Consider the following 25,156-nt stretch of genomic DNA (forward strand, 5'->3'; position numbering starts at 1 on the left):
TGTACCGACCGAGATTAATCGATTAACCCCTCGTTTTAAAAAAGCGATCGAAACTAAAAAAAAAGCCGGCTTCGGGGCCTGCAAGTCTGGGGGCCTTTCGCCGATTTCTTCCCTTCAATCGATCGAATAATCGATCGATCGAACTCGTGGTGGTGGTGGTGGTGTTTAACGTCGTTCGCGTGGACATCGTGAAACAACACGCCACGTGAACACAAAGACAAAGATCCCCCGTGTAGCCTTCGCAGGCTGTAGGGGGCAAGTGGTGTTAGTGACCCCCTTTCACATTCTAAAGATAAACACGTGTACACACAGTGTACACACACACACGTGTACACACACGTGTACACACACACGTGTATACACACACAGTGTACACACACACACGTGTACACACACACAGTGTACACACAGTGTACACACACACACGTGTACACACACAGTGTACACACACAGTGTACACACACGTGTGCACACACACAGTACACACACACAGTGTACACACACGTGTGTACACACACTCAGTGTACACACACGTGTACACACACACGTGTATACACACACGTGTACACACACACAGTGTACACACACACACAGTGTACACACACACACACAGTGTACACACACACGTGTACACACACACACAGTGTACACACACACACAGTGTACACACAGTGTACACACACACACAGTGTACACACACGGTGTACACACACACACACGTGTACACACACACACGTGTACACACACACACAGTGTACACACACACACACGTGTACACACAGTGTACACACACAGTGTACACACACACACATGTAGCAAGAACAACAACAACAATAACAACAACACTTATTTGCCCTCTGCTCGTCTCGTTGTGATCGTGCATGTGTCCGATTTGCTTGTGTTCACCGCCTTTGTATTCCTCAACTGTGTTGCTTAATTTTATTTTACGGGAAGCATATTAAGATATATTCTTAGTTCTTTCGGTAAAGTCACGTTGAAGGGAAACAATAAAATATATATAAAACAATAAAAATAATATGAATTACTGCAGTCACGAAAGCTTTAAATCTAAATTTAAGCATATTAAGAGTTTACATTTTAACGTAAAGTAACAAGAAAATGTTGACACTCGTGAGAACTTTCAACGAGAAATGTGGCTCTGGGGAAGGATTCCAGAGGTACGCGTTGACCAACGAAGGCGGACAAGTGGGGAGGAGAGATAATCATTTTGACTTTGTGAAGATATTAACATCACGTTTGTTATCATGTTGCAAGTGTGTTAACCGTTCATTTATTTGGGTTGATAGTATTTCATTAAAAAGCATACTTAATTTTTTTTTGCTGTGAATCACATTTTAAATATATGTATACACAATGTTGGGCACGTTATTGTTAGAATGTTTAATAATTGCACCACACAGTGGAATTAAAACCTTTAATTTGTCAGTACGTAAAAAAATATTTGTTACAAGTTTAAACGGAATGCATTTAAGAAAAACACACGAATGTAGTTTGCTTGGAAATAATTAATGAATATTGATATATTTTTTATTGAAAGCTTTCGTGACCGCAGGGATTCATATTGTTGGTAATTCGGTAAAGTCACCTGCACGTAGAAGGGAAACAATAAAATAATAAAAATATAAAACAATAAAATTATTGTAAAACAATAAAGTTATTATTCTTGGTTCTTTCGGTAAAGTCACCACCACGTAGAAGGGAAACAATAAAATAATAAAAATATAAAACAATAAAATTATTGTAAAACAATAAAATTATTATTCTTGGTTCTTTCGGTAAAGTCACCACCACGTAGAAGGGAAACAATAAAATAATAAAAATAATAAAACAATAAAATTATTGTAAAACAAAATTATTATTCTTGGTTCTTTCGGTAAAGTCACCACCACGTAGAAGGGAAACAATAAAATAATAAAAAATATAAAACAATAAAATTATTGTAAAACAATAAAATTATTATTCTTGGTTCTTTTTGTAAAGTCACCTGCACGTAGAAGGGAACCAATAAAATAATACAAAATATAAAACAATAAAATTCTCACGACGTTTCGACCGCAACACAAGCAATCATCATCAGATGATTTTATTGTTATTGTGTTATATTTTTATTATTTCATTGTTTCCCTTCTAACGTGGTGGTGACTTTACCAAAAGAACCAAGAATATGAATCCCTGCAGTCACGGAAGCTTTAAATCAAAATTCGTTCTTTTTTTTCTATTAAAAGCGACAGCCCCATAATGTGTTAACATTTTTGTTGAAGCCCTCTATTGTATATTGTGTGCCGTTGTATTGATATGGGCAAGGATAACTTAGGCGACTATCTCTGCGAGTCTCGGTGAAATCCCCTAACCCCCTTCATCTCGCGAAACGTCGTGGGAATTGTATCGCGTGATTTTATTATTTTATTCTCATTCTCTCACGTGGTGGTGGTGACTTTACCGAGAGAAGCAAAGAAGACGAATCCTGTATCATTATCACTTAGGGGCTGCCCATAAATGACGTCACGCACCTATGGAGGGCGTCAGACGTTTGTGACGATGTGTGACGTAGGGGGGGAGGAGGGGTTGAGAAATGTGACGTCACATCAAAATGCGCAACTTTAAATATCTATATTCTTAGCTCTTTCGGTAAAGTCACGTTGAAGGGAAACAATAAAATAATAAAAATATATAAAACAATAAAAATTCTCACGACGTTTCGACCATAACACAAACGGTCGTCATCAGGCGTTATGGTCGAAACGTCGTGAGAATTTTTATTGTTTTATATATATTGTTATTTTATTGTTTCCCTTCAACGTGACTTTACCGAAAGAGCTAAGAATATGAATTACTGCAGTCACGAAAGCTTTAAATCAAAATTTAAATATCTACTTAATTAAATAGAATTGTTATAATGGCACTAATTTTGAATAATTTTCATTATTAACTATTTGATGTTTTAAATTTACTAAGGTCACCTTTTATTTATTCCATGAAGGAGCATTTCGCTTCTCCGTGGGAGAATGGTGATGCATACATTTAGTAAAAAACATTTTGAATGATTGTTATTAAACATTTTGATTTTAATGATTCTACCAGGGCTTTTCATTCTGTGGAATGAATATGTAATTGATATTATTGTACTCTCCATTTTGCTTCGTTCTACTGCAAAGTTTCAAGTATTTTTTTAATAGAATTACTTTTAATATTTTATAATTCTACAAATGTTTTCTCCTACAACATCAGAGTGCAGCGCCACATTAAATACGCACTACAATGAAAAAATAGTGTAAAGCGATTTGAAGCGTGTTTCATTTTAAAAATGGAAATATGGTTTGGGGGGTGTGGGGGGCAGAACTTTGTGACGTCATATTTCAGGGGCGTCTGACTTTGTGACGCTGTGTGACGAGGGGGGCAGGGGGGGGGGTCAAAAATCGGCCAAACTCGTGTGACGTCATTTATGGACGGCCCCTTATGGGAACATTGCTTTTGACATACACGATTTTGAGATAGGCGTGCTTTTCGCGTATGCCAATGAGTGCCTGTGGGGAGCGGTTAGTGTAGCGGTTAGTGCGCCGAGCTACAAACCTGGCGACCCGGGTTCGATTCCCACTCACGGCCAACACCAGTGACGATTGTCTGAACTGCTCCCGGGCCTCCCCTAGGTCGACTCAGCCTCAAATGAGTACCTGGTGCGATGCGGAAACATTGCCACGAAGGAGACAAAGGGTGGCCGGGCGTGGTGTTGGCCACCCACCCCCCTTGTTTGCTGTGCCGGCCTTCATAGGTGCTTCCCTAACAGCACTTGCCCCGACAGCCTGTTACAGGCTACACGGGGAGGGGGTCTTTGTAATGGAACAAATTCTGAATTAAACTCTAAGAGACAGGAACAGGAGCGTGTGTATGTTGAGCGTCTTTCGCACCGTACGTAGCCAAACCGTGCTGACCAGAGGCGTGGGGGAAGGGCAACGAACTTCAACGCAAAATCAGCTTCAAAGAAGTTTGTTTTCGGCATAGAGAAAGCACATTGATTAGAGAACGTACGAAAAGGTAAGAGACACATTGTCAAGAGAGAGGCGAGCGGGATTGTGCGGGGCGTTGGCGTTCTAAGGCACGGCCAAGGGCAGTGTCAGAGAATGTAAGTGTGTGGGCACGTCTAGTAGAACCTCTTTTGCACTGCACGTAGCCACCCGTGCTAATCGGGACAGCGGCCCAGCCAAGAGGAGAAAACGTGCCTGAGACCATCCCACTGCCGAGTTGGGAGCGATGAAAATCGGCTCATTCATTGGTTACGTTTTTTTGAAGCCAGCTGGCCAGGCGTTAGGGCAAAACGGAGCCCAACCTTTCACCCAGGCAACTGGCGAGCACGGACTAAGCTTGTGATTCGCATGCACTAACCTACGTACCCGCTCACCTACCCACCCAACCTATACAAGACAAAGATCCCCCGTGTAGTCTTAACAGGCTGTTGGAGGAGGTGCCGTTAGCGAGCACCTATGAGGGCCGGCACGGGTGGGTGGCCGGCACCACGCCTGATCGCCTTCGTCTCCCGAGTGGCGATGTTTACATACTGCATTCGGTAATCATTTGAGGCTGAGTCGACCTAGGAGAGGCATATGATCGGTTCAGATAATTGTCACTGGTGTTGGCCGTCAGCGGGAATCGGGTTCGTAGCGCAGCAGCGTGCTAACCGCTACAGTACCGCTCCCCGTATCTACCTGTGCACCTGCCTGCCCACATGCATGTCCACCTACATGCCTACCTACCTGCCTGCCTGCCTCGTCACGCACTCGCAAACCCACTCATATACTTGCCCACCTACACGCCTACCCGTGCGCCTGCATGCACACCTATCCGTCTACCCGCTCGCCCACCCACCCACACACCCACACGCCCACACACCCACCCACCCACCTAACCCGCCCGCCCACCGGTAAATTAACGCTGCCCCCCACGTTCCTCGCTGCGTTTCGGTAGCAAGGGGGGGGGCCGATGCAGCGCCTCACCGTGCGCAAGAAGGAGCCAGCGGAGGTGGCGGGCGCCGAGATGTCATTCGCGCTGTCGCAACGGGCGCGCCACGCCGCCCGTGTGCTTCTGCAGCGCTTCCCCGACACCGGCTCTGACCCAGGTTCGTTCCCGCTTTGGAGTTGCCGGCGACGGTTTTTTTTTTCCGTGGTGCTCCATTGGTGCCCTCTATCAACTAATCTATTCAGGCATTATTTTACCGGGTAAGGCTGCGCTGAGCTGCGTAGCCATTTATCAGCAGCGACCTGGCCACAAAATGATTGCTCGAATGAAGTGGCTTATCACGTGGACGTTCGCAGCAGCCAAATACGCTCAACGCACGTCGATTCGAGAGAGACACCACAAACTCCAAATATACAGCAGCAGATGTCGGGGTTGGGATCAAACCCACGACCTCCTGTATACCAGGCGAGGGAGTTAACATCTCCTAGCCACCATGATGATGATGAGGGAGAGAGACACAGACTCCAAATATACAGCAGCAGATATCGGGGTTGGGATCGAACCCACGACCTCCTGTATACCAGGCGAGGGAGTTAACATCTAGCCACCATGATGATGACGAGGGAGAGAGACACAGACTCCAAATATACAGCAGATGTCGGGGTTGGGATCGAACCCACGACCTCCTGTATACCAGGCGAGGGAGTTAACATCTAGCCACCATGATGATGACGAGGGAGAGAGACACAGACTCCAAATATACAGCAGCAGATGTCGGGGTTGGGATCGAACCCACGACCTCCTGTATACCAGGCGAGGGAGTTAACATCTAGCCACCATGATGATGATGAGGGAGAGAGACACAGACTTCAAATATACAGCAGCAGCATATGTCGGGGTTGGGATCGAACCCACGACCTCCTGTATACCAGGCGAGGGAGTTAACATCTCCTAGCCACCATGATGATGATGAGGGAGAGAGACACAGACTCCAAATATACAGCAGCAGCAGATGTCGGGGTTGGGATCGAACCCACGACCTCCTGTATACCAGGCGAGGGAGTTAACATCTCCTAGCCACCGTGATGATGATGAGGGAGAGAGACACAGACTCCAAATATACAGCAGCAGCAGATGTCGGGGTTGGGATCGAACCCACGACCTCCTGTATACCAGGCGAGGGAGTTAACATCTCCTAGCCACCGTGATGATGATGATGAGGGAGAGAGACACAGACTTCAAATATACAGCAGCAGCAGATGTCGGGGTTGGGATCGAACCCACGAACCTCCTGTATACCAGGCGAGGGAGTTAACATCTAGCCACCATGATGATGACAAGGGAGAGAGACACAGACTCCAAATATACAGCAGATGTCGGGGTTGGGATCGAACCCACGACCTCCTGTATACCAGGCGAGGGAGTTAACATCTAGCCACCATGATGATGACGAGGGAGAGAGACACAGACTCCAAATATACAGCAGCAGCAGATGTCGGGGTTGGGATCGAACCCACGACCTCCTGTATACCAGGCGAGGGAGTTAACATCTAGCAGATGTCGGGGTTGGGATCGAACCCACGACCTCCTGTACACCAGGCGAGGGAGTCAACATCTCCTAGCCACCGTGGCACCCGTGACGCTGATGCAATTCGACGCGTGTCACTCGCAGGGGCGAGACGCGAGGCGAGCAGGCCGAGCGGACGGCTCAGCGACGGGATCGCTCAGGTCCCGCCGCCGCGGGGGCGATCGGAGCTGGAGGCGTTCCGCCAGACCCTCCCCGTGGCCGCGTTCCGGGAGCAGTTGCTGGGCACCATCGCCAAGTCCAACATCCTGCTGGTGCTGGGCGAGACCGGCTCCGGCAAAACCACGCAGGTGCTCGCAGCACGGTCCTGGAACTCGGCGCTCCTTCATTCAGCATGTCGGGCTCATTTCCCCAGTGACCACCACCACGACGAGCGGGGTGAACGTGGATTATTATTTTTTATTTTTTTACCCCCGAATTGCGATCTTGAGGACTGCCTCCGATCACCGCTTAACACTCGGCGCGCGCCGCCGCCCGTGTCGTCCCCCACCCCCCCCCGGCAGATCCCTCAGTACATCCTGGACGAGGGCAGCCGCCTGGGGTCGCCGTGCCGCGTGATTTGCGCGCAGCCGCGCCGAATCTCTGCCGTCGCCGCGGCCGAGAGGGTGGCGGAGGAGCGAGGGGAGGGCGTCGGCCAGACCGTCGGCTACCAGATCCGGTTGGAGAGCAAGTGCGTGTACGCGTGTTGGCGCTTCCGTTGTGCGCGCGTGCGCGTGTGTGTGTGTTCTGTTGTTTTTGTTGTTGTGTTTTCCCTCTGGGCCGTGTGCTATTGTAATTTTTCTCGTCGTTTCATTCCAACTGTGCTAGTCGCGCCCCCACGATTAGCGCGGTCGGCTGCGTACGGTGTGAAAGACGTTCAACGTACACACGCGCACATGCACACATACGTTTGTTATTGTGTACTTTTACCGCTGTGTCCTGTCATGTTTCTCCCTGCCCTGCGCCGTGTCCTTTCGTTGAGTTGTGTGATTTTTAGGGTTGTGTTCGGTTTGCGTTTCTCCGTCCTGTCTGAGCTCTGCGGTGACACGACTCTACGAAAACCGAGCCGGTGCAACAATATTTACGGCACATTTATTTTTGGTTAGGCAGCGAAGAAATTATCTTGACAAAACAGCTGTCGTGAAATCCTTCCTCTGCACGATGCAAGCCAAACAACAATTTGCCATGGGTATGGGTGGGGGTGCAGAACAATTGTCACAAGGAAATTTAGCATATCGCTTTATAGGCATTGTATACGATTGCTGAATTTGTGTTGATGGAATTGTTCTTCAACTCAACTGTCGGTGGTGAGCTGAAACAATCTTGTTGGGCGCACAGTGAAACACTTTTACCACCATGTGGTAATTTAATTGGTTTGGCTGTGTCGGCTGGTGGGGGGAGGACTTCACACACGTTGGACCATTGAGCACGGTTGGCTACGTACGGTGGTGCGAAAGAAGTTCAACTTGCATACCTACGTTAAATTTACGAATCGTAATATTGACTGACAACCTAGATGTTAGGTTAACAGGAAAACACCATGTATGTATTTGAGATCCCTTATACCTCAGCTTATCACTCAGCTATTTCAATGCTAAATTCTATGCTAATTCCTTTGTCAAGGGGTGCCTCTGCGGATGTGTATACTTTAACTTAGCTATTTCAATGAGCCATTTCAATGCTAAATTCTATGCTAATTCCTTTGTCAAGGGGTGCCTCTGCGGATGTGTATACTTTAACTTAGCTATTTCAATGAGCCATTTCAATGCTAAATTATATGCTAATTCCTTTGTCAAGGGGTGCCTCTGCGGATGTGTATACTTTAACTTAGCTATTTCAATGAGCCATTTCAATGCTAAATTATATGCTAATTCCTTTGTCAAGGGGTACCTCTGCGGATGTGTATACTTTAACTTAGCTATTTCAATGAGCCATTTCAATGCTAAATTCTATGCTAATTCCTTTGTCAAGGGGTGCCTCTGCGGATGTGTACACTTTAACTTAGCTATTTCAATGAGCCATTTCAATGCTAAATTCTATGCTAATTCCTTTGTCAAGGGGTGCCTCTAGCGGATGTGTATACTTTAACTTAGCTATTTCAATGAGCTATTTCAATGCTAAATTCTATGCTAATTCCTTTGTCAAGGGGTACCTCTGCAGATGTGTATACTTTAACTTAGCTATTTCAATGAGCCATTTCAATGCTAAATTATATGATAATTCCTTTGTCAAGGCGCTTAGTGTTTTTCTTCTCACACAGCTTAAAGGTCGTGATCTGAGCGTGGCTTTTTTCACTCCAGCGCTGTCCTACCAGACAGTCTCGTCCCTTCACCTGATGAAGGCCGCTTGTGTTGTGGCCGAAACGTCGTGATTTTTGTTATTTTATTTTTTACCTACGTGGTGACTTTACCCAATAGAACCAAAGAGTATCCCTCATTAAAGGTCGTGATCTCAGCGTGGCTTCTCTCACTCTAGCGCTGTCCTCCAGACAGTCTCGTCCCTTCACCTGATGAAGGCCGCTTGTGTTGTGGCCGAAACGTCGTGATTTTTGTTATTTTATTTTTAACCTGCTACGTGGTGACTTTACCCAATAGAACCAAAGAGTATCCCTCATACCGTCGCGTTCCGCACGCGGCGTTGCGCGCAGGGTCTCGCCAAAGACGCTCCTCACGTTCTGCACCAACGACGTGCTGGTGAGGACCCTCATGGCCGGAGACAGCGCCACGTCTACCGTCGTGACGCACATCATCGTGGTACGTGCCGAGCTACAGTCGATCCACCACACACCGGTGCTCAAAAGTTTTCTTTTCAGTCTAATCTAGATTTGAAGTTTTCGTGACTGCAGGGGTCCACGCCCCTGGGTTCTCTCGGTAAAGTCACCGTGGTAGGTAGAAAATGAAATGAATTAAATCACGGCGTTTCGGGCGCGCGCACACGCAAGCGTCAGTCAGCAGGTGGGACAACCACAGCAAGAAAGAATTGCTGAAGTGGGCAAAAGGGCTGCTGCTGCTGTCACAAGAGGCTATCGAGGCCTGTAGATGTGGTTGTCCCACCTGCTGACGGACCCTTGTGTGTGCGCTCGCTCGAAACGTCGTGATTTTAATTTATTTTATTTTATTCGGTCTAACCCAAGATGTGGCCAGTTCCGGTTTCTGAGTTTTTGTTCGGTTTTAGTGTCTCAATCATTGGATTGACAACAGACTGTATGTACATGGTGAAGTTTAATTATTGTTATGAAGCTGGTGCTGATGCTGTTGCTACTGGTTGGTTAAAGGTGATGATGGTGGTGATGCTGGTAGTGTTGTTGCTGCTGCTAAGGGTGGTGGTTATTGATGGTTCTGCTGGTGGTGGTGATGGTTAAGGGTGGTGATGATGGTAGTGATAATTGTGGTGGTGGTGGTGGTGATTACGGGTGGTGATGATGATGGTGGTAGTGCTGGTGTTGGTTCTGGTGGTGGTATTGGTGGTGGTTCTTAAAGAGTGGTGCTTGCCACCCACCCCCTTGTGTACCGTGCCTGCCTTCATAGGAGCTACTCGCTTACAGCACTTGCCCCAACGAGTCTGTTAAGGCTATACGGGGGATCTTTGTCTTGTCAGTTGGTCATGATAGATTTTTGTTAACTGGTGATGGCGAAATTGACAATGGTGATGATGGCGGTGGTGGTGGTGGTTACGATGATGATGATGATGGCAGCGTTGGCGGTGATGTATCCACTAGGACGAGATCCATGAACGCGACCGCTTCTGCGACATCCTGCTCATCAAGCTGCGCGACATTCTGGAGCGGCAGTGCAACCTCCGCGTCGTGCTGATGAGCGCCCCCCTCAACGTCTCACTCTTTTCAGAGTACTTCGGCGGCTGCCCCGTCGTCAGACGTGAGAGACGGCTAAATCCATCCGTCGGTTGAACACGTAGCGGTAGGCTTTCGCGACCAATATTATCGATAATGTATTAGAGGTTTTTTTGGGTTTGATCGCGTCAATGTAAATGTGTTGTTAAACCCGACGGCCAATTTGTAAGATTTTGTCACGTAAAACAAAATATCGTTACTAGCACGGCGCACCGTTGTGTTGGAGGAGTAAACCCACAACATTTACCATTGGAGTGCGACATTTGCCGGTTGTAATTACCGAACGGTAAATGTTGTGGGTTTACTCCTCCAGCACACCGGTGTGTGCCGAATTAGCAACTCGTTGGCCACGTTTTGTTTACTTGACAAACCTCGCTAACCGGCTGCTGCGTCGGGTGGTGGCGGGTTTAACGACACAACATTTATATTCACTCGATCTAACCGTGCGTCGGCGGCGGCGGCGGCGGCGGTGGCGGCGGCGGGCCAAACGGAACGGCGATGTTGGACGTGGCGGTGTGCACGCCGTGTTGCCTCTCGTCCGTGGGCCAGTGCCTGGGAGGCTTTTCGAGGTGAAGCGGTTCTTTCTGGAGGACATCCTGCCCACCACTGGTTACAAGTCTAAGGAGATGGAGAGACGCCAGAAGGAGAAAGATCAACGTACGTACAGCCGGCAAAAACCACCCCCCCCCCCGCATTGCTTGAGAGAGCCTCCCATTGTGTTGAGGCGGCGATCTCCAACTGTATCGGAATCAGGAGAATATTTATACCGGTAGGAACCTCCTGGTTACACCACCAGCCCACACGGGGATTATTGTTGTTGTTGTGTCCGTCCGTCGTGCATCCAAAAATGGGAGAGGTGGGGCTGGGTGGAGAGGGGAGGGTGGGGAGGGAGGGGCTGGGTAGGGAGGGGAGGGTGGGGAGGGGCTGGGTGGGGAGGGAGGGACTGGGTGGGGAGGGTGGGGAGGGTGGTGTGGGTGGGGAGGGTGGGGCTGGGTGGGTGGGGAGGGTGGGGAGGGTTGTGTGGGTGGGGAGGGTGGGGCTGGGTGGGGAGGGGAGGGTGGGGCTGGGTGGGGAGGGGAGGGTGGGGAGGGGCTGGGTGGGGAGGGTGGGGCTGGTGGTGGGGGTGGGAGAGGTGGGGCCGGGGGGGCAGGGGCTGGTCACCCCGTGGTGCCCTTATAAAACTCAACGTTTAACCTACTCACGCCGGCCTGTGCCCGCCCTCACAGTTGGGCATATTTGCGGAATACACCACGGAGCCGCCGTTGACCCTGGTCGTTGACCAAGCAACCCAACGTTCCTACCGGCTCCCTCCGCAGGAGAATGTGTTTGTTCATATTGGAGGAATCCAATCAGCCAATGTCAACTGGGCTATAAACTGTCGTCCGTGTTGTTGTTATTATTATTAACACTGTGAATGTTGTCGTTATTGTTGTGTGTTGTTGTTTTATAAACTGTCGTCCGTGTTGTTGTTATTATTATTAACACTGTGAATGTTATCGTTATTGTTGTATGTTGTTGTTGTTTTATAAACTGTCGTCCGTGTTGTTGTTATTATTATTAACACTGTGAATGTTGTCGTTATTGTTGTGTGTTGTTGTTTTATAAACTGTCGTCCGTGTTGTTGTTATTATTATTAACACTGTGAATGTTGTCGTTATTGTTGTGTGTTGTTGTTGTTGTTGTATAAACTGTTGTCCGTGTCGTTATTATTATTAACACTGTGAATGTTGTCGTTATTGTTGTGTGTTGTTGTTGTTTTATAAACTGTCGTCCGTGTCGTTATTATTATTAACACTGTGAATGTTGTCGTTATTGTTGTGTGTTGTTGTTTTATAAACTGTCGTCCGTGTTGTTATTATTATTAACACTGTGAATGTTGTCGTTATTGTTGTGTGTTGTTGTTTTATAAACTGTCGTCCGTGTTGTTGTTATTATTATTAACACTGAATGTTGTCGTTATTGTTGTGTGTTGTTGTTGTTGTTTTATAAACTGTCGTCCGTGTTGTTGTTATTATTATTAACACTGTGAATGTTGTCGTTATTGTTGTGTGTTGTTGTTTTATAAACTGTCGTCCGTGTTGTTGTTATTATTATTATTAACACTGTGAATGTTGTCGTTATTGTTGTGTGTTGTTGTTGTTGTTGTATAAACTGTTGTCCGTGTCGTTATTATTATTAACACTGTGAATGTTGTCGTTATTGTTGTGTGTTGTTGTTGTTTTATAAACTGTCGTCCGTGTCGTTATTATTATTAACACTGTGAATGTTGTCGTTATTGTTGTGTGTTGTTGTTTTATAAACTGTCGTCCGTGTTGTTATTATTATTAACACTGTGAATGTTGTCGTTATTGTTGTGTGTTGTTGTTTTATAAACTGTCGTCCGTGTTGTTGTTATTATTATTAACACTGTGAATGTTGTCGTTATTGTTGTGTGTTGTTGTTGTTTTATAAACTGTCGTCCGTGTTGTTGTTATTATTATTAACACTGTGAATGTTGTCGTTATTGTTGTGTGTTGTTTTATAAACTGTCGTCCGTGTTGTTGTTATTATTATTAACACTGTGAATGTTATCGTTATTGTTGTGTGTTGTTGTTTTATAAACTGTCGTCCGTGTTGTTGTTATTATTATTAACACTGTGAATGTTGTCGTTATTGTTGTGTGTTGTTGTTTTATAAACTGTCGTCCGTGTTGTTATTATTATTAACACTGTGAATGTTGTCGTTATTGTTGTGTGTTGTTGTTTTATAAACTGTCGTCCGTGTTGTTGTTATTATTATTAACACTGTGAATGTTGTCGTTATTGTTGTGTGTTGTTTTATAAACTGTCGTCCGTGTTGTTATTATTATTAACACTGTGAATGTTGTCGTTATTGTTGTGTGTTGTTGTTGTTTTATAAACTGTCGTCCGTGTTGTTGTTATTATTATTAACACTGTGAATGTTGTCGTTATTGTTGTGTGTTGTTGTTTTATAAACTGTCGTCCGTGTTGTTGTTATTATTATTAACACTGTGAATGTTATCGTTATTGTTGTATGTTGTTGTTGTTTTATAAACTGTCGTCCGTGTTGTTGTTATTATTATTAACACTGTGAATGTTGTCGTTATTGTTGTGTGTTGTTGTTTTATAAACTGTCGTCCGTGTTGTTATTATTATTAACACTGTGAATGTTGTCGTTATTGTTGTGTGTTGTTGTTTTATAAACTGTCGTCCGTGTTGTTGTTATTATTATTAACACTGTGAATGTTGTCGTTATTGTTGTGTGTTGTTGTTTTATAAACTGTCGTCCGTGTTGTTATTATTATTAACACTGTGAATGTTGTCGTTATTGTTGTGTGTTGTTGTTGTTTTATAAACTGTCGTCCGTGTTATTATTATTATTAACACTGTGAATGTTATCGTTATTGTTGTGTGTTGTTGTTTTATAAACTGTCGTCCGTGTTATTATTATTATTAACACCGTGAATGTTATCGTTATTGTTGTGTGTTGTTGTTTTATAAACTGTCGTCCGTGTTGTCGTTATTATTATTAACACTGTGAATGTTGTCGTTATTGTTGTGTGTTGTTGTTTTATAAACTGTCGTCCGTGTTGTTATTATTATTAACACTGTGAATGTTGTCGTTATTGTTGTGTGTTGTTGTTTTATAAACTATCGTCCGTGTTGTCGTTATTATTATTAACACTGTGAATGTTGTCGTTATTGTTGTGTGTTGTTGTTGTTTTATAAACTGTCGTCCGTGTCGTTATTATTATTAACACTGTGAATGTTGTCGTTATTGTTGTGTGTTGTTTTATAAACTGTCGTCCGTGTCGTTGTTATTATTATTATTAACACTGTGAATGTTGTCGTTATTGTTGTGTGTTGTTGTTTTATAAACTGTCGTCCGTGTTGTTGTTATTATTATTAACACTGTGAATGTTGTCGTTATTGTTGTGTGTTGTTGTTGTTGTATAAACTGTCGTCCGTGTCGTTGTTATTGTTATTATTATTAACACTGTGAATGTTGTCGTTATTGTTGTGTGTTGTTGTTGTTTTATAAACTGTCGTCCGTGTTGTTGTTGTTATTATTAACACTGTGAATGTTGTTGTTATTGTTGTGTGTTGTTGTTTTATAAACTGTCGTCCGTGTCGTTGTTATTGTTATTATTATTAACACCGTGAATGTTGTCGTTATTGTTGTGTGTTGTTGTTTTATAAACTGTCGTCCGTGTTGTTGTTATTATTATTATTAACACTGTGAATGTTGTCGTTATTGTTGAGTGTTGTTGTTGTTTTATAAACTGTCGCCCGTGTTGTTATTGTTATTATTATTATTAACACTGTGAATGTTGTCGTTATTGTTGTGTGTTGTTGTTTTATAAACTGTCGTCCGTGTCGTTGTTATTATTATTAACACTGTGAATGTTGTCGTTATTGTTGTGTGTTGTTGTTTTATAAACTGTCGTCCGTGTTGTTGTTATTATTATTATTAACACTGTGAATGTTGTCGTTATTGTTGTGTGTTGTTGTTGTTTTATAAACTGTCGTCCGTGTTGTTATTGTTATTATTATTAACACTGTGAATGTTGTCGTTATTGTTGTGTGTTGTTGTTTTATAAACTGTCGTCCGTGTTATTATTATTATTATTAACACTGTGAATGTTGTCGTTATTGTTGTGTGTTGTTGTTGTTTTATAAACTGTCGTCCGTGTCGTTATTATTATTAACACTGTGAATGTTGTCGTTATTGTTGTGTGTTGTTGTTGTTTTATAAACTGTCGTCCGTGTTGTCGTTATTATTATTAACACTGTGAATGTTATCGTTATTGTTGTGTGTTGTTGTTGTTGTTGTTGTTTTATAAACTGTCGTCCGTGTTGTTGTTATTATTATTAACACTGTGAATGTTGTCGTTATTGTTGTGTGTTGTTGTTTTATAAACTGTCGTCCGTGTTGTTGTTATTATTATTAACACTGTGAATGTTGTCGTTATTGTTGTGTGTTGTTTTATAAACTGTCGTCCGTGTTGTCGTTATTATTATTAACACTGTGAATGTTGTCGTTATTGTTGTGTGTTGTTGTTGTTGTTTTATAAACTGTCGTCCGTGTCGTTGTTATTATTATTATTAACACTGTGAATGTTGTCGTTATTGTTGTGTGTTGTTGTTGTTTTATAAACTGTCGTCCGTGTCGTTGTTATTATTATTAACACTGTGAATGTTGTCGTTATTGTTGTGTGTTGTTGTTTTATAAACTGTCGTCCGTGTCGTTGTTATTATTATTAACACTGTGAATGTTGTCGTTATTGTTGTGTGTTGTTGTTTTATAAACTGTCGTCCGTGTCGTTATTATTATTAACACTGTGAATGTTGTCGTTATTGTTGTGTGTTGTTGTTGTTTTATAAACTGTCGTCCGTGTCGTTATTATTATTAACACTGTGAATGTTGTCGTTATTGTTGTGTGTTGTTGTTGTTTTATAAACTGTCGTCCGTGTTGTCGTTATTATTATTAACACTGTGAATGTTATCGTTATTGTTGTGTGTTGTTGTTGTTGTTTTATAAACTGTCGTCCGTGTTGTTGTTATTATTATTAACACTGTGAATGTTGTCGTTATTGTTGTGTGTTGTTGTTTTATAAACTGTCGTCCGTGTTGTTGTTATTATTATTAACACTGTGAATGTTGTCGTTATTGTTGTGTGTTGTTTTATAAACTGTCGTCCGTGTTGTCGTTATTATTATTAACACTGTGAATGTTGTCGTTATTGTTGTGTGTTGTTGTTGTTGTTTTATAAACTGTCGTCCGTGTCGTTGTTATTATTATTATTAACACTGTGAATGTTGTCGTTATTGTTGTGTGTTGTTGTTTTATAAACTGTCGTCCGTGTTGTTGTTATTATTATTAACACTGTGAATGTTGTCGTTATTGTTGTGTGTTGTTGTTGTTTTATAAACTGTCGTCCGTGTTGTTGTTATTATTATTAACACTGTGAATGTTGTCGTTATTGTTGTGTGTTGTTGTTTTATAAACTGTCGTCCGTGTCGTTGTTATTATTATTAACACTGTGAATGTTGTCGTTATTGTTGTGTGTTGTTGTTTTATAAACTGTCGTCCGTGTCGTTATTATTATTAACACTGTGAATGTTGTCGTTATTGTTGTGTGTTGTTGTTGTTTTATAAACTGTCGTCCGTGTCGTTATTATTATTAACACTGTGAATGTTGTCGTTATTGTTGTGTGTTGTTGTTGTTTTATAAACTGTCGTCCGTGTTGTCGTTATTATTATTAACACTGTGAATGTTATCGTTATTGTTGTGTGTTGTTGTTGTTGTTTTATAAACTGTCGTCCGTGTTGTTGTTATTATTATTAACACTGTGAATGTTGTCGTTATTGTTGTGTGTTGTTGTTTTATAAACTGTCGTCCGTGTTGTTGTTATTATTATTAACACTGTGAATGTTGTCGTTATTGTTGTGTGTTGTTTTATAAACTGTCGTCCGTGTTGTCGTTATTATTATTAACACTGTGAATGTTGTCGTTATTGTTGTGTGTTGTTGTTGTTTTATAAACTGTCGTCCGTGTCGTTGTTATTATTATTATTAACACTGTGAATGTTGTCGTTATTGTTGTGTGTTGTTGTTGTTTTATAAACTGTCGTCTGTGTTGTTGTTATTATTATTACCACTGTGAATGTTGTCGTTATTGTTGTGTGTTGTTGTTTTATAAACTGTCGTCCGTGTCGTTGTTATTATTATTAACACTGTGAATGTTGTCGTTATTGTTGTGTGTTGTTGTTTTATAAACTGTCGTCCGTGTCGTTATTATTATTAACACTGTGAATGTTGTCGTTATTGTTGTGTGTTGTTGTTGTTTTATAAACTGTCGTCCGTGTCGTTATTATTATTAACACTGTGAATGTTGTCGTTATTGTTGTGTGTTGTTGTTGTTTTATAAACTGTCGTCCGTGTTGTTGTTATTATTATTAACACTGTGAATGTTGTCGTTATTGTTGTGTGTTGTTGTTTTATAAACTGTCATCCGTGTTGTTGTTATTATTATTAACACTGTGAATGTTGTCGTTATTGTTGCGTGTTGTTGTTTTATAAACTGTCGTCCGTGTCGTTATCGCTAATGTCTGGTGGGGCCACGTGATGGCTCGTCAATTCCTACTGAAGTATTGTGTTAGGCCATGTAACGATCTGGCCAAATCTGTGTCGTCAAGACCCCCTCCGCCAAACTAATTAGACCGTCACGTGGTGCAACAGGCGCTTCACGATGTGTCCGTCGTCATTGTTTCAGTTGTCCCACCCGGTGAGTTGAAGGACAATTCCCGTAGCCGGATTCAGCGATTAGATACGCGGCGTTTCGCTTGAAGCTACGTCAAGCGTTGCCGGGACGGTACCCAGGAATTCATATTCTTAGCTCTTTCGGTAAAGTCACCACGTTGAAGGGAAACAATAAAATAATAAAATATATATAACAATAAAAATTCCCACGACGTTACGACCGTAACACAGGAAGTCCGAATAATCGCATCACCTGACCGGGCTTCTTCATAGCTGCCATGACCTGTGAAGTTGTGTAGCGCCATGGATGGAACGGTACCTCGAACAATCAGGGGAGGGACTGCAGCACCAGCCCAAGAGCGGAGGGGCTGCTGCTGGGGGCTCAGGATCCCCAGACAGTTGTTGTTGTTGTTGTTGGCTTGCACCACATTGTGATTTTTTTGCACGCAGCGTTTTAATAAGTTTTTTTTGTGCGCGTGGAATATTTGCTTTGTTGAATTCCAGGATGTTTGTGTTGCGCGTCGTCGCTTTGGGATGTTCCGCGTTCAAATTTAGTTTGTTGCGGTTGCACCCGACTTAAGAGCCGCATGGCTCACAGGGCTATACCCAATACATGAAAATGAAAAATGAAAAAAATTCAAAAGGGCCGGGACGCTGTGCGGGCCGGTGGTGGGACTCTGGGCCAGTGGTGGGACTCTGGGCCGGTGGTGGGACTCTAGGACTGCCGGGGCCAAGGAAGCCAGAGTCTAGACCCGCACCTTGGCTGGGTCGGGTCAGGGGTAGCCTCCCCTAGGGTCATCATAGCCGGAGGAGCCGAGAGCGTAACCAGTGTCAAGGCACGCTAGGAGTAGGCCGTGTCCCCTAGGCTGTAGCAGTGTATCAGGAGGACTGCTGGGAGTGCCGTGTTGTCATAAAGAAGTTGCCTATCCGAAGTGTCTCCGGAACCCACTACAAAGGCGTGTACACTGCTGTGTGTGTGTGTCTCTGCCTGCGTCTGTGTTTGTGTGTGACCCTCGTGGTGGGGAGCGGCGGTGCAGCGGTCAGCGCGACGCTGCGCTACGAACCCGGCGACTCGGGTTCGATTCCCGCTGGCGGTGATTATCTGAACCGGTGCCGGGCCTCCCCTAGGTCGACTCAGCCTCAAATGAGTACCCTGGTGCGGTGCTTAGTAAACATCGCCGCTGGGGAGACAAAGGCGGTCGGGCGTGGTGCTGGCCACCCACCCCCTCGTGTACCGTTGCCGACCTTCATAGGTGCTGCTCGCTAACAGCACTTGCCCCTACAGTCTGCTAAGGCTACACGGGGGATCTGTGACCTTTGACCCTCGTAGGCAATATCAGTGGCGGTTATCCGAACCAGTCCTGCACCTGCCACAGGACCAGTCTTGCACGGTGGGCGCCACTGTGGCTAGGAGATGTTAGCTACCTCGCCTGGTATAGAGGAGGTTGTGGGTTCGATTCTGACCATAACACCTTTATATTTGGAGTTTACATTTTCTCTCTCTCTGTGCTCGTGTGGATTTTTCTCCGGGTCCTCTGGTTTTTACTCTCCGCATTTGTAATCAACGTGCATTTAGAGTGTTTAGCTGCCGCTATAAATGTCCACTTGGTGACAAGCCGCTTGCTTGAGCTGTCATTTTTATGTGGCCAGGTCACTTCTGAAAAAGCTACGTAGCTCAATGGGCCTTACCTGGTAAAAAAAAATAGTTTTTCCTTGTTATTTCGGTGGACTCAGCCTTAAAATGAGCACTTGGTGCAGCATATAGACAACCACCACCTTCTCTAGCGCCGTGCCAGCCTTCACATGCGCTCGCGAACAGCACTTGCCCCAACAGTCTGTTGAGGCTTTATACCGGGGGGGGGTGGGGGGTGGATCTCTGTGTCTGCGTGTGCGCAGTGGAGAGCCAGCAGAACAATCTGAGCGAACGGTACGAGGAGGAGACCGGACCGAGCGTGCCAGTGCGCGGTGCCAGCGTCGCACTCCTCACGGATCAAACCAAGATTCTCAACATCGAAGGGGGGGAGAGCGCCTTCGAACAGGAGGTATGTCGTGTGGAACGCTGGGGTGGGGGCGGGAGATGTTAACTACCTCGCCTGGTATACGGGCGAGGTAGGTGCTCGCTAATGGCGCTTGCCCCGACAGTCTGTTGCAGGATATGTGACGATTATCTGAACCGCTCCTGTTCCTCGCCTAGATCGACTTAGCCCTCAAATAAGTACCTGGTACGGTGCGCCAGCATCGCCGCTCGGGAGACAAAGGCGTGGTGGTGCTGGCCACCTGCCCCCTCGTGCGCCGTGCCGGCCTTCGTATCGGTGCCACTGGCGAACAGCGCTTGCCCCCAACAGTCTGTTTCGGCTACACGACGGGGATCTTTTGTCTCTTGCGCGGACAGGTGGAGCGCGACGGCTCCAAGCTGGCGCCGTGGCTCGTCAAGGAGATGGACGCGTGCATCGCCAACATGTGGCTGCACAGGGACGAGGACGCATCCACACAGCTGCTGCACCTGCTGATCAGCGAGCGCGTCAGCGGTGCGTGCCGGGGCCAGCGTGCCAACGGAACAGGGTGGCCTGGGAAATACCCTCCCTCCCTCCCCCCCACCCCCCACCCCTTCCTCCCCTCCCAACTTCTTCCCCCGTTAAACCGGTAGCCCTTTCCTGAATCGGTTAACACCTCGGTGGCTAGGAGACGTTAACCACCTCGCCTGGTGTGCAGGAGGTCGTGGGTTTAATCCCGACCCTGACGCCTGCTGCTGCTGTACATTTGGAGTTTGCGTGTCTCTCTCCCCGTGGTCACGTGGATTTTTCTCCGGGTCCTCCGGCTTTTCCCTCCACATTTGGAATCAACGTGTGTGTGTTCAGGGTACTTGGCTGCTATAAATTTCCACGTCGTGATAAGTCACTTTTACCGAGATGTCATTTGCGACCAGGTCGCTTCTGAAAAAGTGCTGTGCATATATTGTTCCGTGTTCTGAGAGTCAGGAATCGGTAAACCGTTTTTTTTTTTATCGGTGGAACGGTTTGCGACGGGTTGCGTCGATTGGCCCACGTGCGCTGTGGCCCCGGTCGAAGTTTGGCCTTGTTTCTTATTTAACAGATTAAGGTGCAGCCCCGCTATTGCTGGCTTGCTTGCTTGTGCCACTGTTCTTGAAAGAGCCTACACTGAAGAGGGCTCTAGGGGGCGGGGGTGTTGTTTGGACAGGCGGTGGTGAAGGTGAGCGGTTGGGGAGGCTGGGCAGGGGCGGGGGGGGCTGTGATTTAATAAACTTGCTTCATCGTTTAAAATGCCGAATTGGAAGGCCAGTACTGCCAACCATTACAGCTCGGAATGCTCCCTACGTGTGAGCGTCAGAATTCGAATGGTCGAATAAATTTGTTGCTGCACACCTGCCGCTGAAGCTGCTTCTGCTGCCCCTGCCACCGCCGCTGCCGCCGCCGCTGCCGATGATGATGATGATGATCGTCTCTCTCCTGGGCAGTCGACTACAGGCACAGCGAGAAGACCGCCACGCCGCTGATGGTGGCCGCCGGCCGCGGCCTCATTGACATCGTGGAGCTGCTGCTCCGGATGGGGGCCGACGTCAACTTGAAGGACTCCAACGGCATGTGAGGGCACACCTGCACCCCCATCCCCGCTCGATCGCAATCGGGCGTTGACACAGCCCGGGTGGAAGGTTGTAGCGGGTTCTCGGAGACGACTTGTGGAGGCAACGCGTTTGTTCAATAAACGCTTTAACAGCAACGGTCTCAGCCTTCGCTAAGGCTGCAGCCATTTTTACTCATCACCTAGGGAGGTGCAGCCTCTGGACGATCGCGAATTTACACCGGACTACAGCCCTCAGCTCCTCCGGCTACGAGTGACCTAGGGGAGGCTCCTCTGACCACTGGCCCACTCGGACACGACCCTTAACAAGGACGTCTGGCCGCGGGTTGCCAGAGTCTCTCACCACTGGCCCACAGAGTCCCCCGCCCTTACAAGGACAGCGGGGCTAGGGGGTCCCCAGGGTCCTGGCCAGCTGCTGGTCTTCTGGCTTCTGTCTTGGACTGGCCCCGGACACGTTGAGAGATCCCGGCTTTTAAACACCTCCCCTGTGTGTCAGCCTCTGGCCACGCCTCCCTTCCAGAGAGTTCCAAGGGGGGGGGGGAGGTCCCGGGGGATCCTAGAACACCCCGCAGCCGCCTTCCTGCTTTTGGGCTGTTAATAACCGGGGTGGCCTGCCGGATGCGAATCGACAAACCTTCAGCAAGCGGACCTAACCGCTCGGCCGCGTCTCCGCCGTTTTTCCCCGTCGCCCGACATCCGGCCACGCGGTGCCTGACGCCCATCTCGTCGCGAGCAACATCCGCCTCTCCCCCTGGTTTAGTGTTTTTGGGTCCGACAGACAGTCAAGCGCTGGTGCGGCCTCCCCTCCGCAAGATGCGCCGCCCCGTGCTCGTTTTCCCGGTTCGGCGCAATCGCCCGGTGCCGGCGCGGTCGAGACGACCCCCCCCCACCCCGCCCCCCCGCCCCCCAAATGCCCTTGCCTTGTTTTTTTTTTCATTTCCGCAGGAACGCTTTCGACTGGGCGAAGAAATTCCATGAATCGGACATGGCGGAGCTCCTGGAATCGTCTGCGTACGTTATCGGCGATGGCATCGCCTTATTCGGGCACCGGTTTAATGTAATTCATCGTAGACGGCAGCGCGGCGGTGCCACTTGCGCCCCGCAGCAAAACGGGGGCCTGGATTTGATGCCTGACTCGGGATACTTTGTCCGTGTTGTTGAGTTTGTGCGCTCCCTCTCCACGGCTGTCGTGGCTTTTCCCTCCAGCTTCTTTGGTTTCCTCCCAAAGCTTAAAAGCAACAAAAAAGAACATACCGCGTCATTAGCATTGGTCACACATCCCAGTGCTGAGAAATGTATCCTGCGCATTACTCAATTGGGGGTGTCACGCGTGACGGCAATATTTATTCCGTTTATTTTTAAATGAAATAACTCGGCGGCATCTTCATGGAAAAATTGCCTTGAGACTCAGTGAGGCTTTCCTGGGTACTTAACAGTCGCAAAAAAAGATCATCATGTTTCAATCCACTGGAAGAATGCCTCTCAAATACGTCTCGTCTCTCACAACCTCACGATGCAACAATCTAACCCGGAGACAAGTCTCTCACAACCTCACGATGCAACATTCTACCGCTGAGACAATTCTCTCACAACCTCACGATGCAACAATCTAACCCGGAGACAAGTCTCTCACAACCTCACGATGCAACAATCTACCCCTGAGACAAGTCTCTCACAACCTCACGATGCAAAAATCTAGCCCAGAGACAAGTCTCTCACAACCTCACGATGCAACAATCTACCCCAGAGACAAGTCTCTCACAACCTCACGATGCAACAATCTACCCCAGAGACAAGTCTCTCACAACCTCACGATGCAACATTCTACCCCTGAGACAAGTCTCTCAGAACCTCACGATGCAACAATCTACCCCAGAGACAAGTCTCTCACAACCTCACGATGCAACAATCTACCCCTGAGACAAACCTCTCACAAACTCACGATGCAACAATCTACCCCAGGAGACAAGTCTCTCATAACCTCACGATGCAACAATCTACCCCTGAGACAAGTCTCTCACAACCTCACGATGCAACAATCTACCCCTGAGACAAGTCTCTCACAACCTCACGATGCAACAATCTACCCCTGAGACAAGTCTCTCACAACCTCACGATGCAACAATCTACCCCGGAGACAAGTCTCTCACAACCTCACGATGCAACAATCTACCCCTGAGACAAGTCTCTCACAACCTCACGATGCAACAATCTACCCCAGAGACAAGTCTCTCACAACCTCACGATGCAACAATCTACCCCTGAGACAAGTCTCTCACAACCTCACGATGCAACAATCTACCCCTCAGACAAGTCTCTCACAACCTCACGATGCAACAATCTAACCCCAGAGACAAGTCTCTCACAACCTCACGATGCAACAATCTACCCCTCAGACAAGTCTCTCACAACCTCACGATGCAACAATCTACCCCTGAGACAAGTCTCTCACAACCTCACGATGCAATAATCTACCCCGTAGACAAGTCTCTCACAACCTCACGATGCAACAATCTACCCCAGAGACAAGTCTCTCACAACCTCACGATGCAGCAATCTAACCCCTGAGACAAGTCTCTCACAACCTCACGATGCAACAATCTGCCCGGAGACAAGTCTCTCAGAACCTCACGATGCAACAATCTAACCCCAGAGACAAGTCTCTCACAACCTCACGATGCAACAATCTACCCCTCAGACAAGTCTCTCACAACCTCACGATGCAACAATCTACCCCTGAGACAAGTCTCTCAAAACCTCACGATGCAATAATCTACCCCGTAGACAAGTCTCTCACAACCTCACGATGCAACAATCTACCCCAGAGACAAGTCTCTCACAACCTCACGATGCAACAATCTAACCCCTGAGACAAGTCTCTCACAACCTCACGATGCAACAATCTGCCCCGGAGACAAGTCTCTCAGAACCTCACGATGCAACAATCTACCCCAGAGACAAGTCTCTCACAACCTCACGATGCAACAATCTACCCCTGAGACAAGTCTCTCACAATCTCACGATGCAACAATCTACCCCAGAGACAAGTCTCTCACAACCTCACGATGCAACAATCTACCCCGGAGACAAGTCTCTCACAACCTCACGATGCAACAATCTAACCCCGGAGACAAGTCTCTCACAACTTCACGATGCAACAATCTACCCCTGAGACAAGTCTCTCACAACCTCACGATGCAACAATCTACCCCGGAGACAAGTCTCTCACAACCTCACGATGCAACAATCTAACCCCGGAGACAAGTCTCTCACAACCTCACGATGCAACAATCTACCCCTGAGACAAGTCTCTCACAACCTCACGATGCAACAATTTACCCCGGAGACAAGTCTCTCACAACCTCACGATGCAACAATCTAACCCCAGAGACAAGTCTCTCACAACCTCACGATGCAACAATCTACCCCTCAGACAAGTCTCTCACAACCTCACGATGCAACATTCTACCCCAGAGACAAGTCTCTCACAACCTCACGATGCAACAATCTACCCCTCAGACAAGTCTCTCACAACCTCACGATGCAACAATCTACCCCTCAGACAAGTCTCTCACAACCTCACGATGCAACAATCTAACCCCAGAGACAAGTCTCTCACAACCTCATGATGCAACAATCTACCCCTCAGACAAGTCTCTCACAACCTCACGATGCAACAATCTACCCCTGAGACAAGTCTCTCACAACCTCACGATGCAATAATCTACCCCGTAGACAAGTCTCTCACAACCTCACGATGCAACAATCTACCCCAGAGACAAGTCTCTCACAACCTCACGATGCAACAATCTACCCCTCAGAAAAGTCTCTCACAACCTCACGATGCAACAATCTACCCCTGAGACAAGTCTCTCACAACCTCACGATGCAATAATCTACCCCGTAGA

At 46.3% G+C, this 25,156-nt stretch overlaps 1 protein-coding gene across 1 annotated transcript in view; it reads left to right on the forward strand.

Annotated features, from left to right (window-relative positions):
- The window catches only part of LOC142911325 (3'-5' RNA helicase YTHDC2-like), a 168,901-nt gene that overhangs the window by 154 nt on the left and 143,591 nt on the right, over positions 1–25,156 (forward strand). The window contains exons 2-11 of the mRNA XM_076060316.1: positions 4,981–5,131; positions 6,644–6,846; positions 7,060–7,226; positions 9,183–9,288; positions 10,254–10,410; positions 10,935–11,042; positions 19,545–19,690; positions 20,041–20,176; positions 21,124–21,250; positions 22,194–22,259. Of these exons, the coding sequence (XP_075916431.1) occupies positions 4,996–5,131; positions 6,644–6,846; positions 7,060–7,226; positions 9,183–9,288; positions 10,254–10,410; positions 10,935–11,042; positions 19,545–19,690; positions 20,041–20,176; positions 21,124–21,250; positions 22,194–22,259 (1,352 nt within the window). The 5' untranslated portion in view covers positions 4,981–4,995. The remainder of the gene's footprint in view (positions 1–4,980; positions 5,132–6,643; positions 6,847–7,059; positions 7,227–9,182; positions 9,289–10,253; positions 10,411–10,934; positions 11,043–19,544; positions 19,691–20,040; positions 20,177–21,123; positions 21,251–22,193; positions 22,260–25,156) is intronic.

Source organism: Petromyzon marinus, unplaced genomic scaffold (genome assembly GCF_048934315.1).
Source record: "Petromyzon marinus isolate PM22_M1 ecotype Great Lakes invasive population unplaced genomic scaffold, UKy_Petmar_22M1.pri1.0 PM_G_Scaffold_18, whole genome shotgun sequence".
NCBI lineage: Eukaryota > Metazoa > Chordata > Hyperoartia > Petromyzontiformes > Petromyzontidae > Petromyzon > Petromyzon marinus.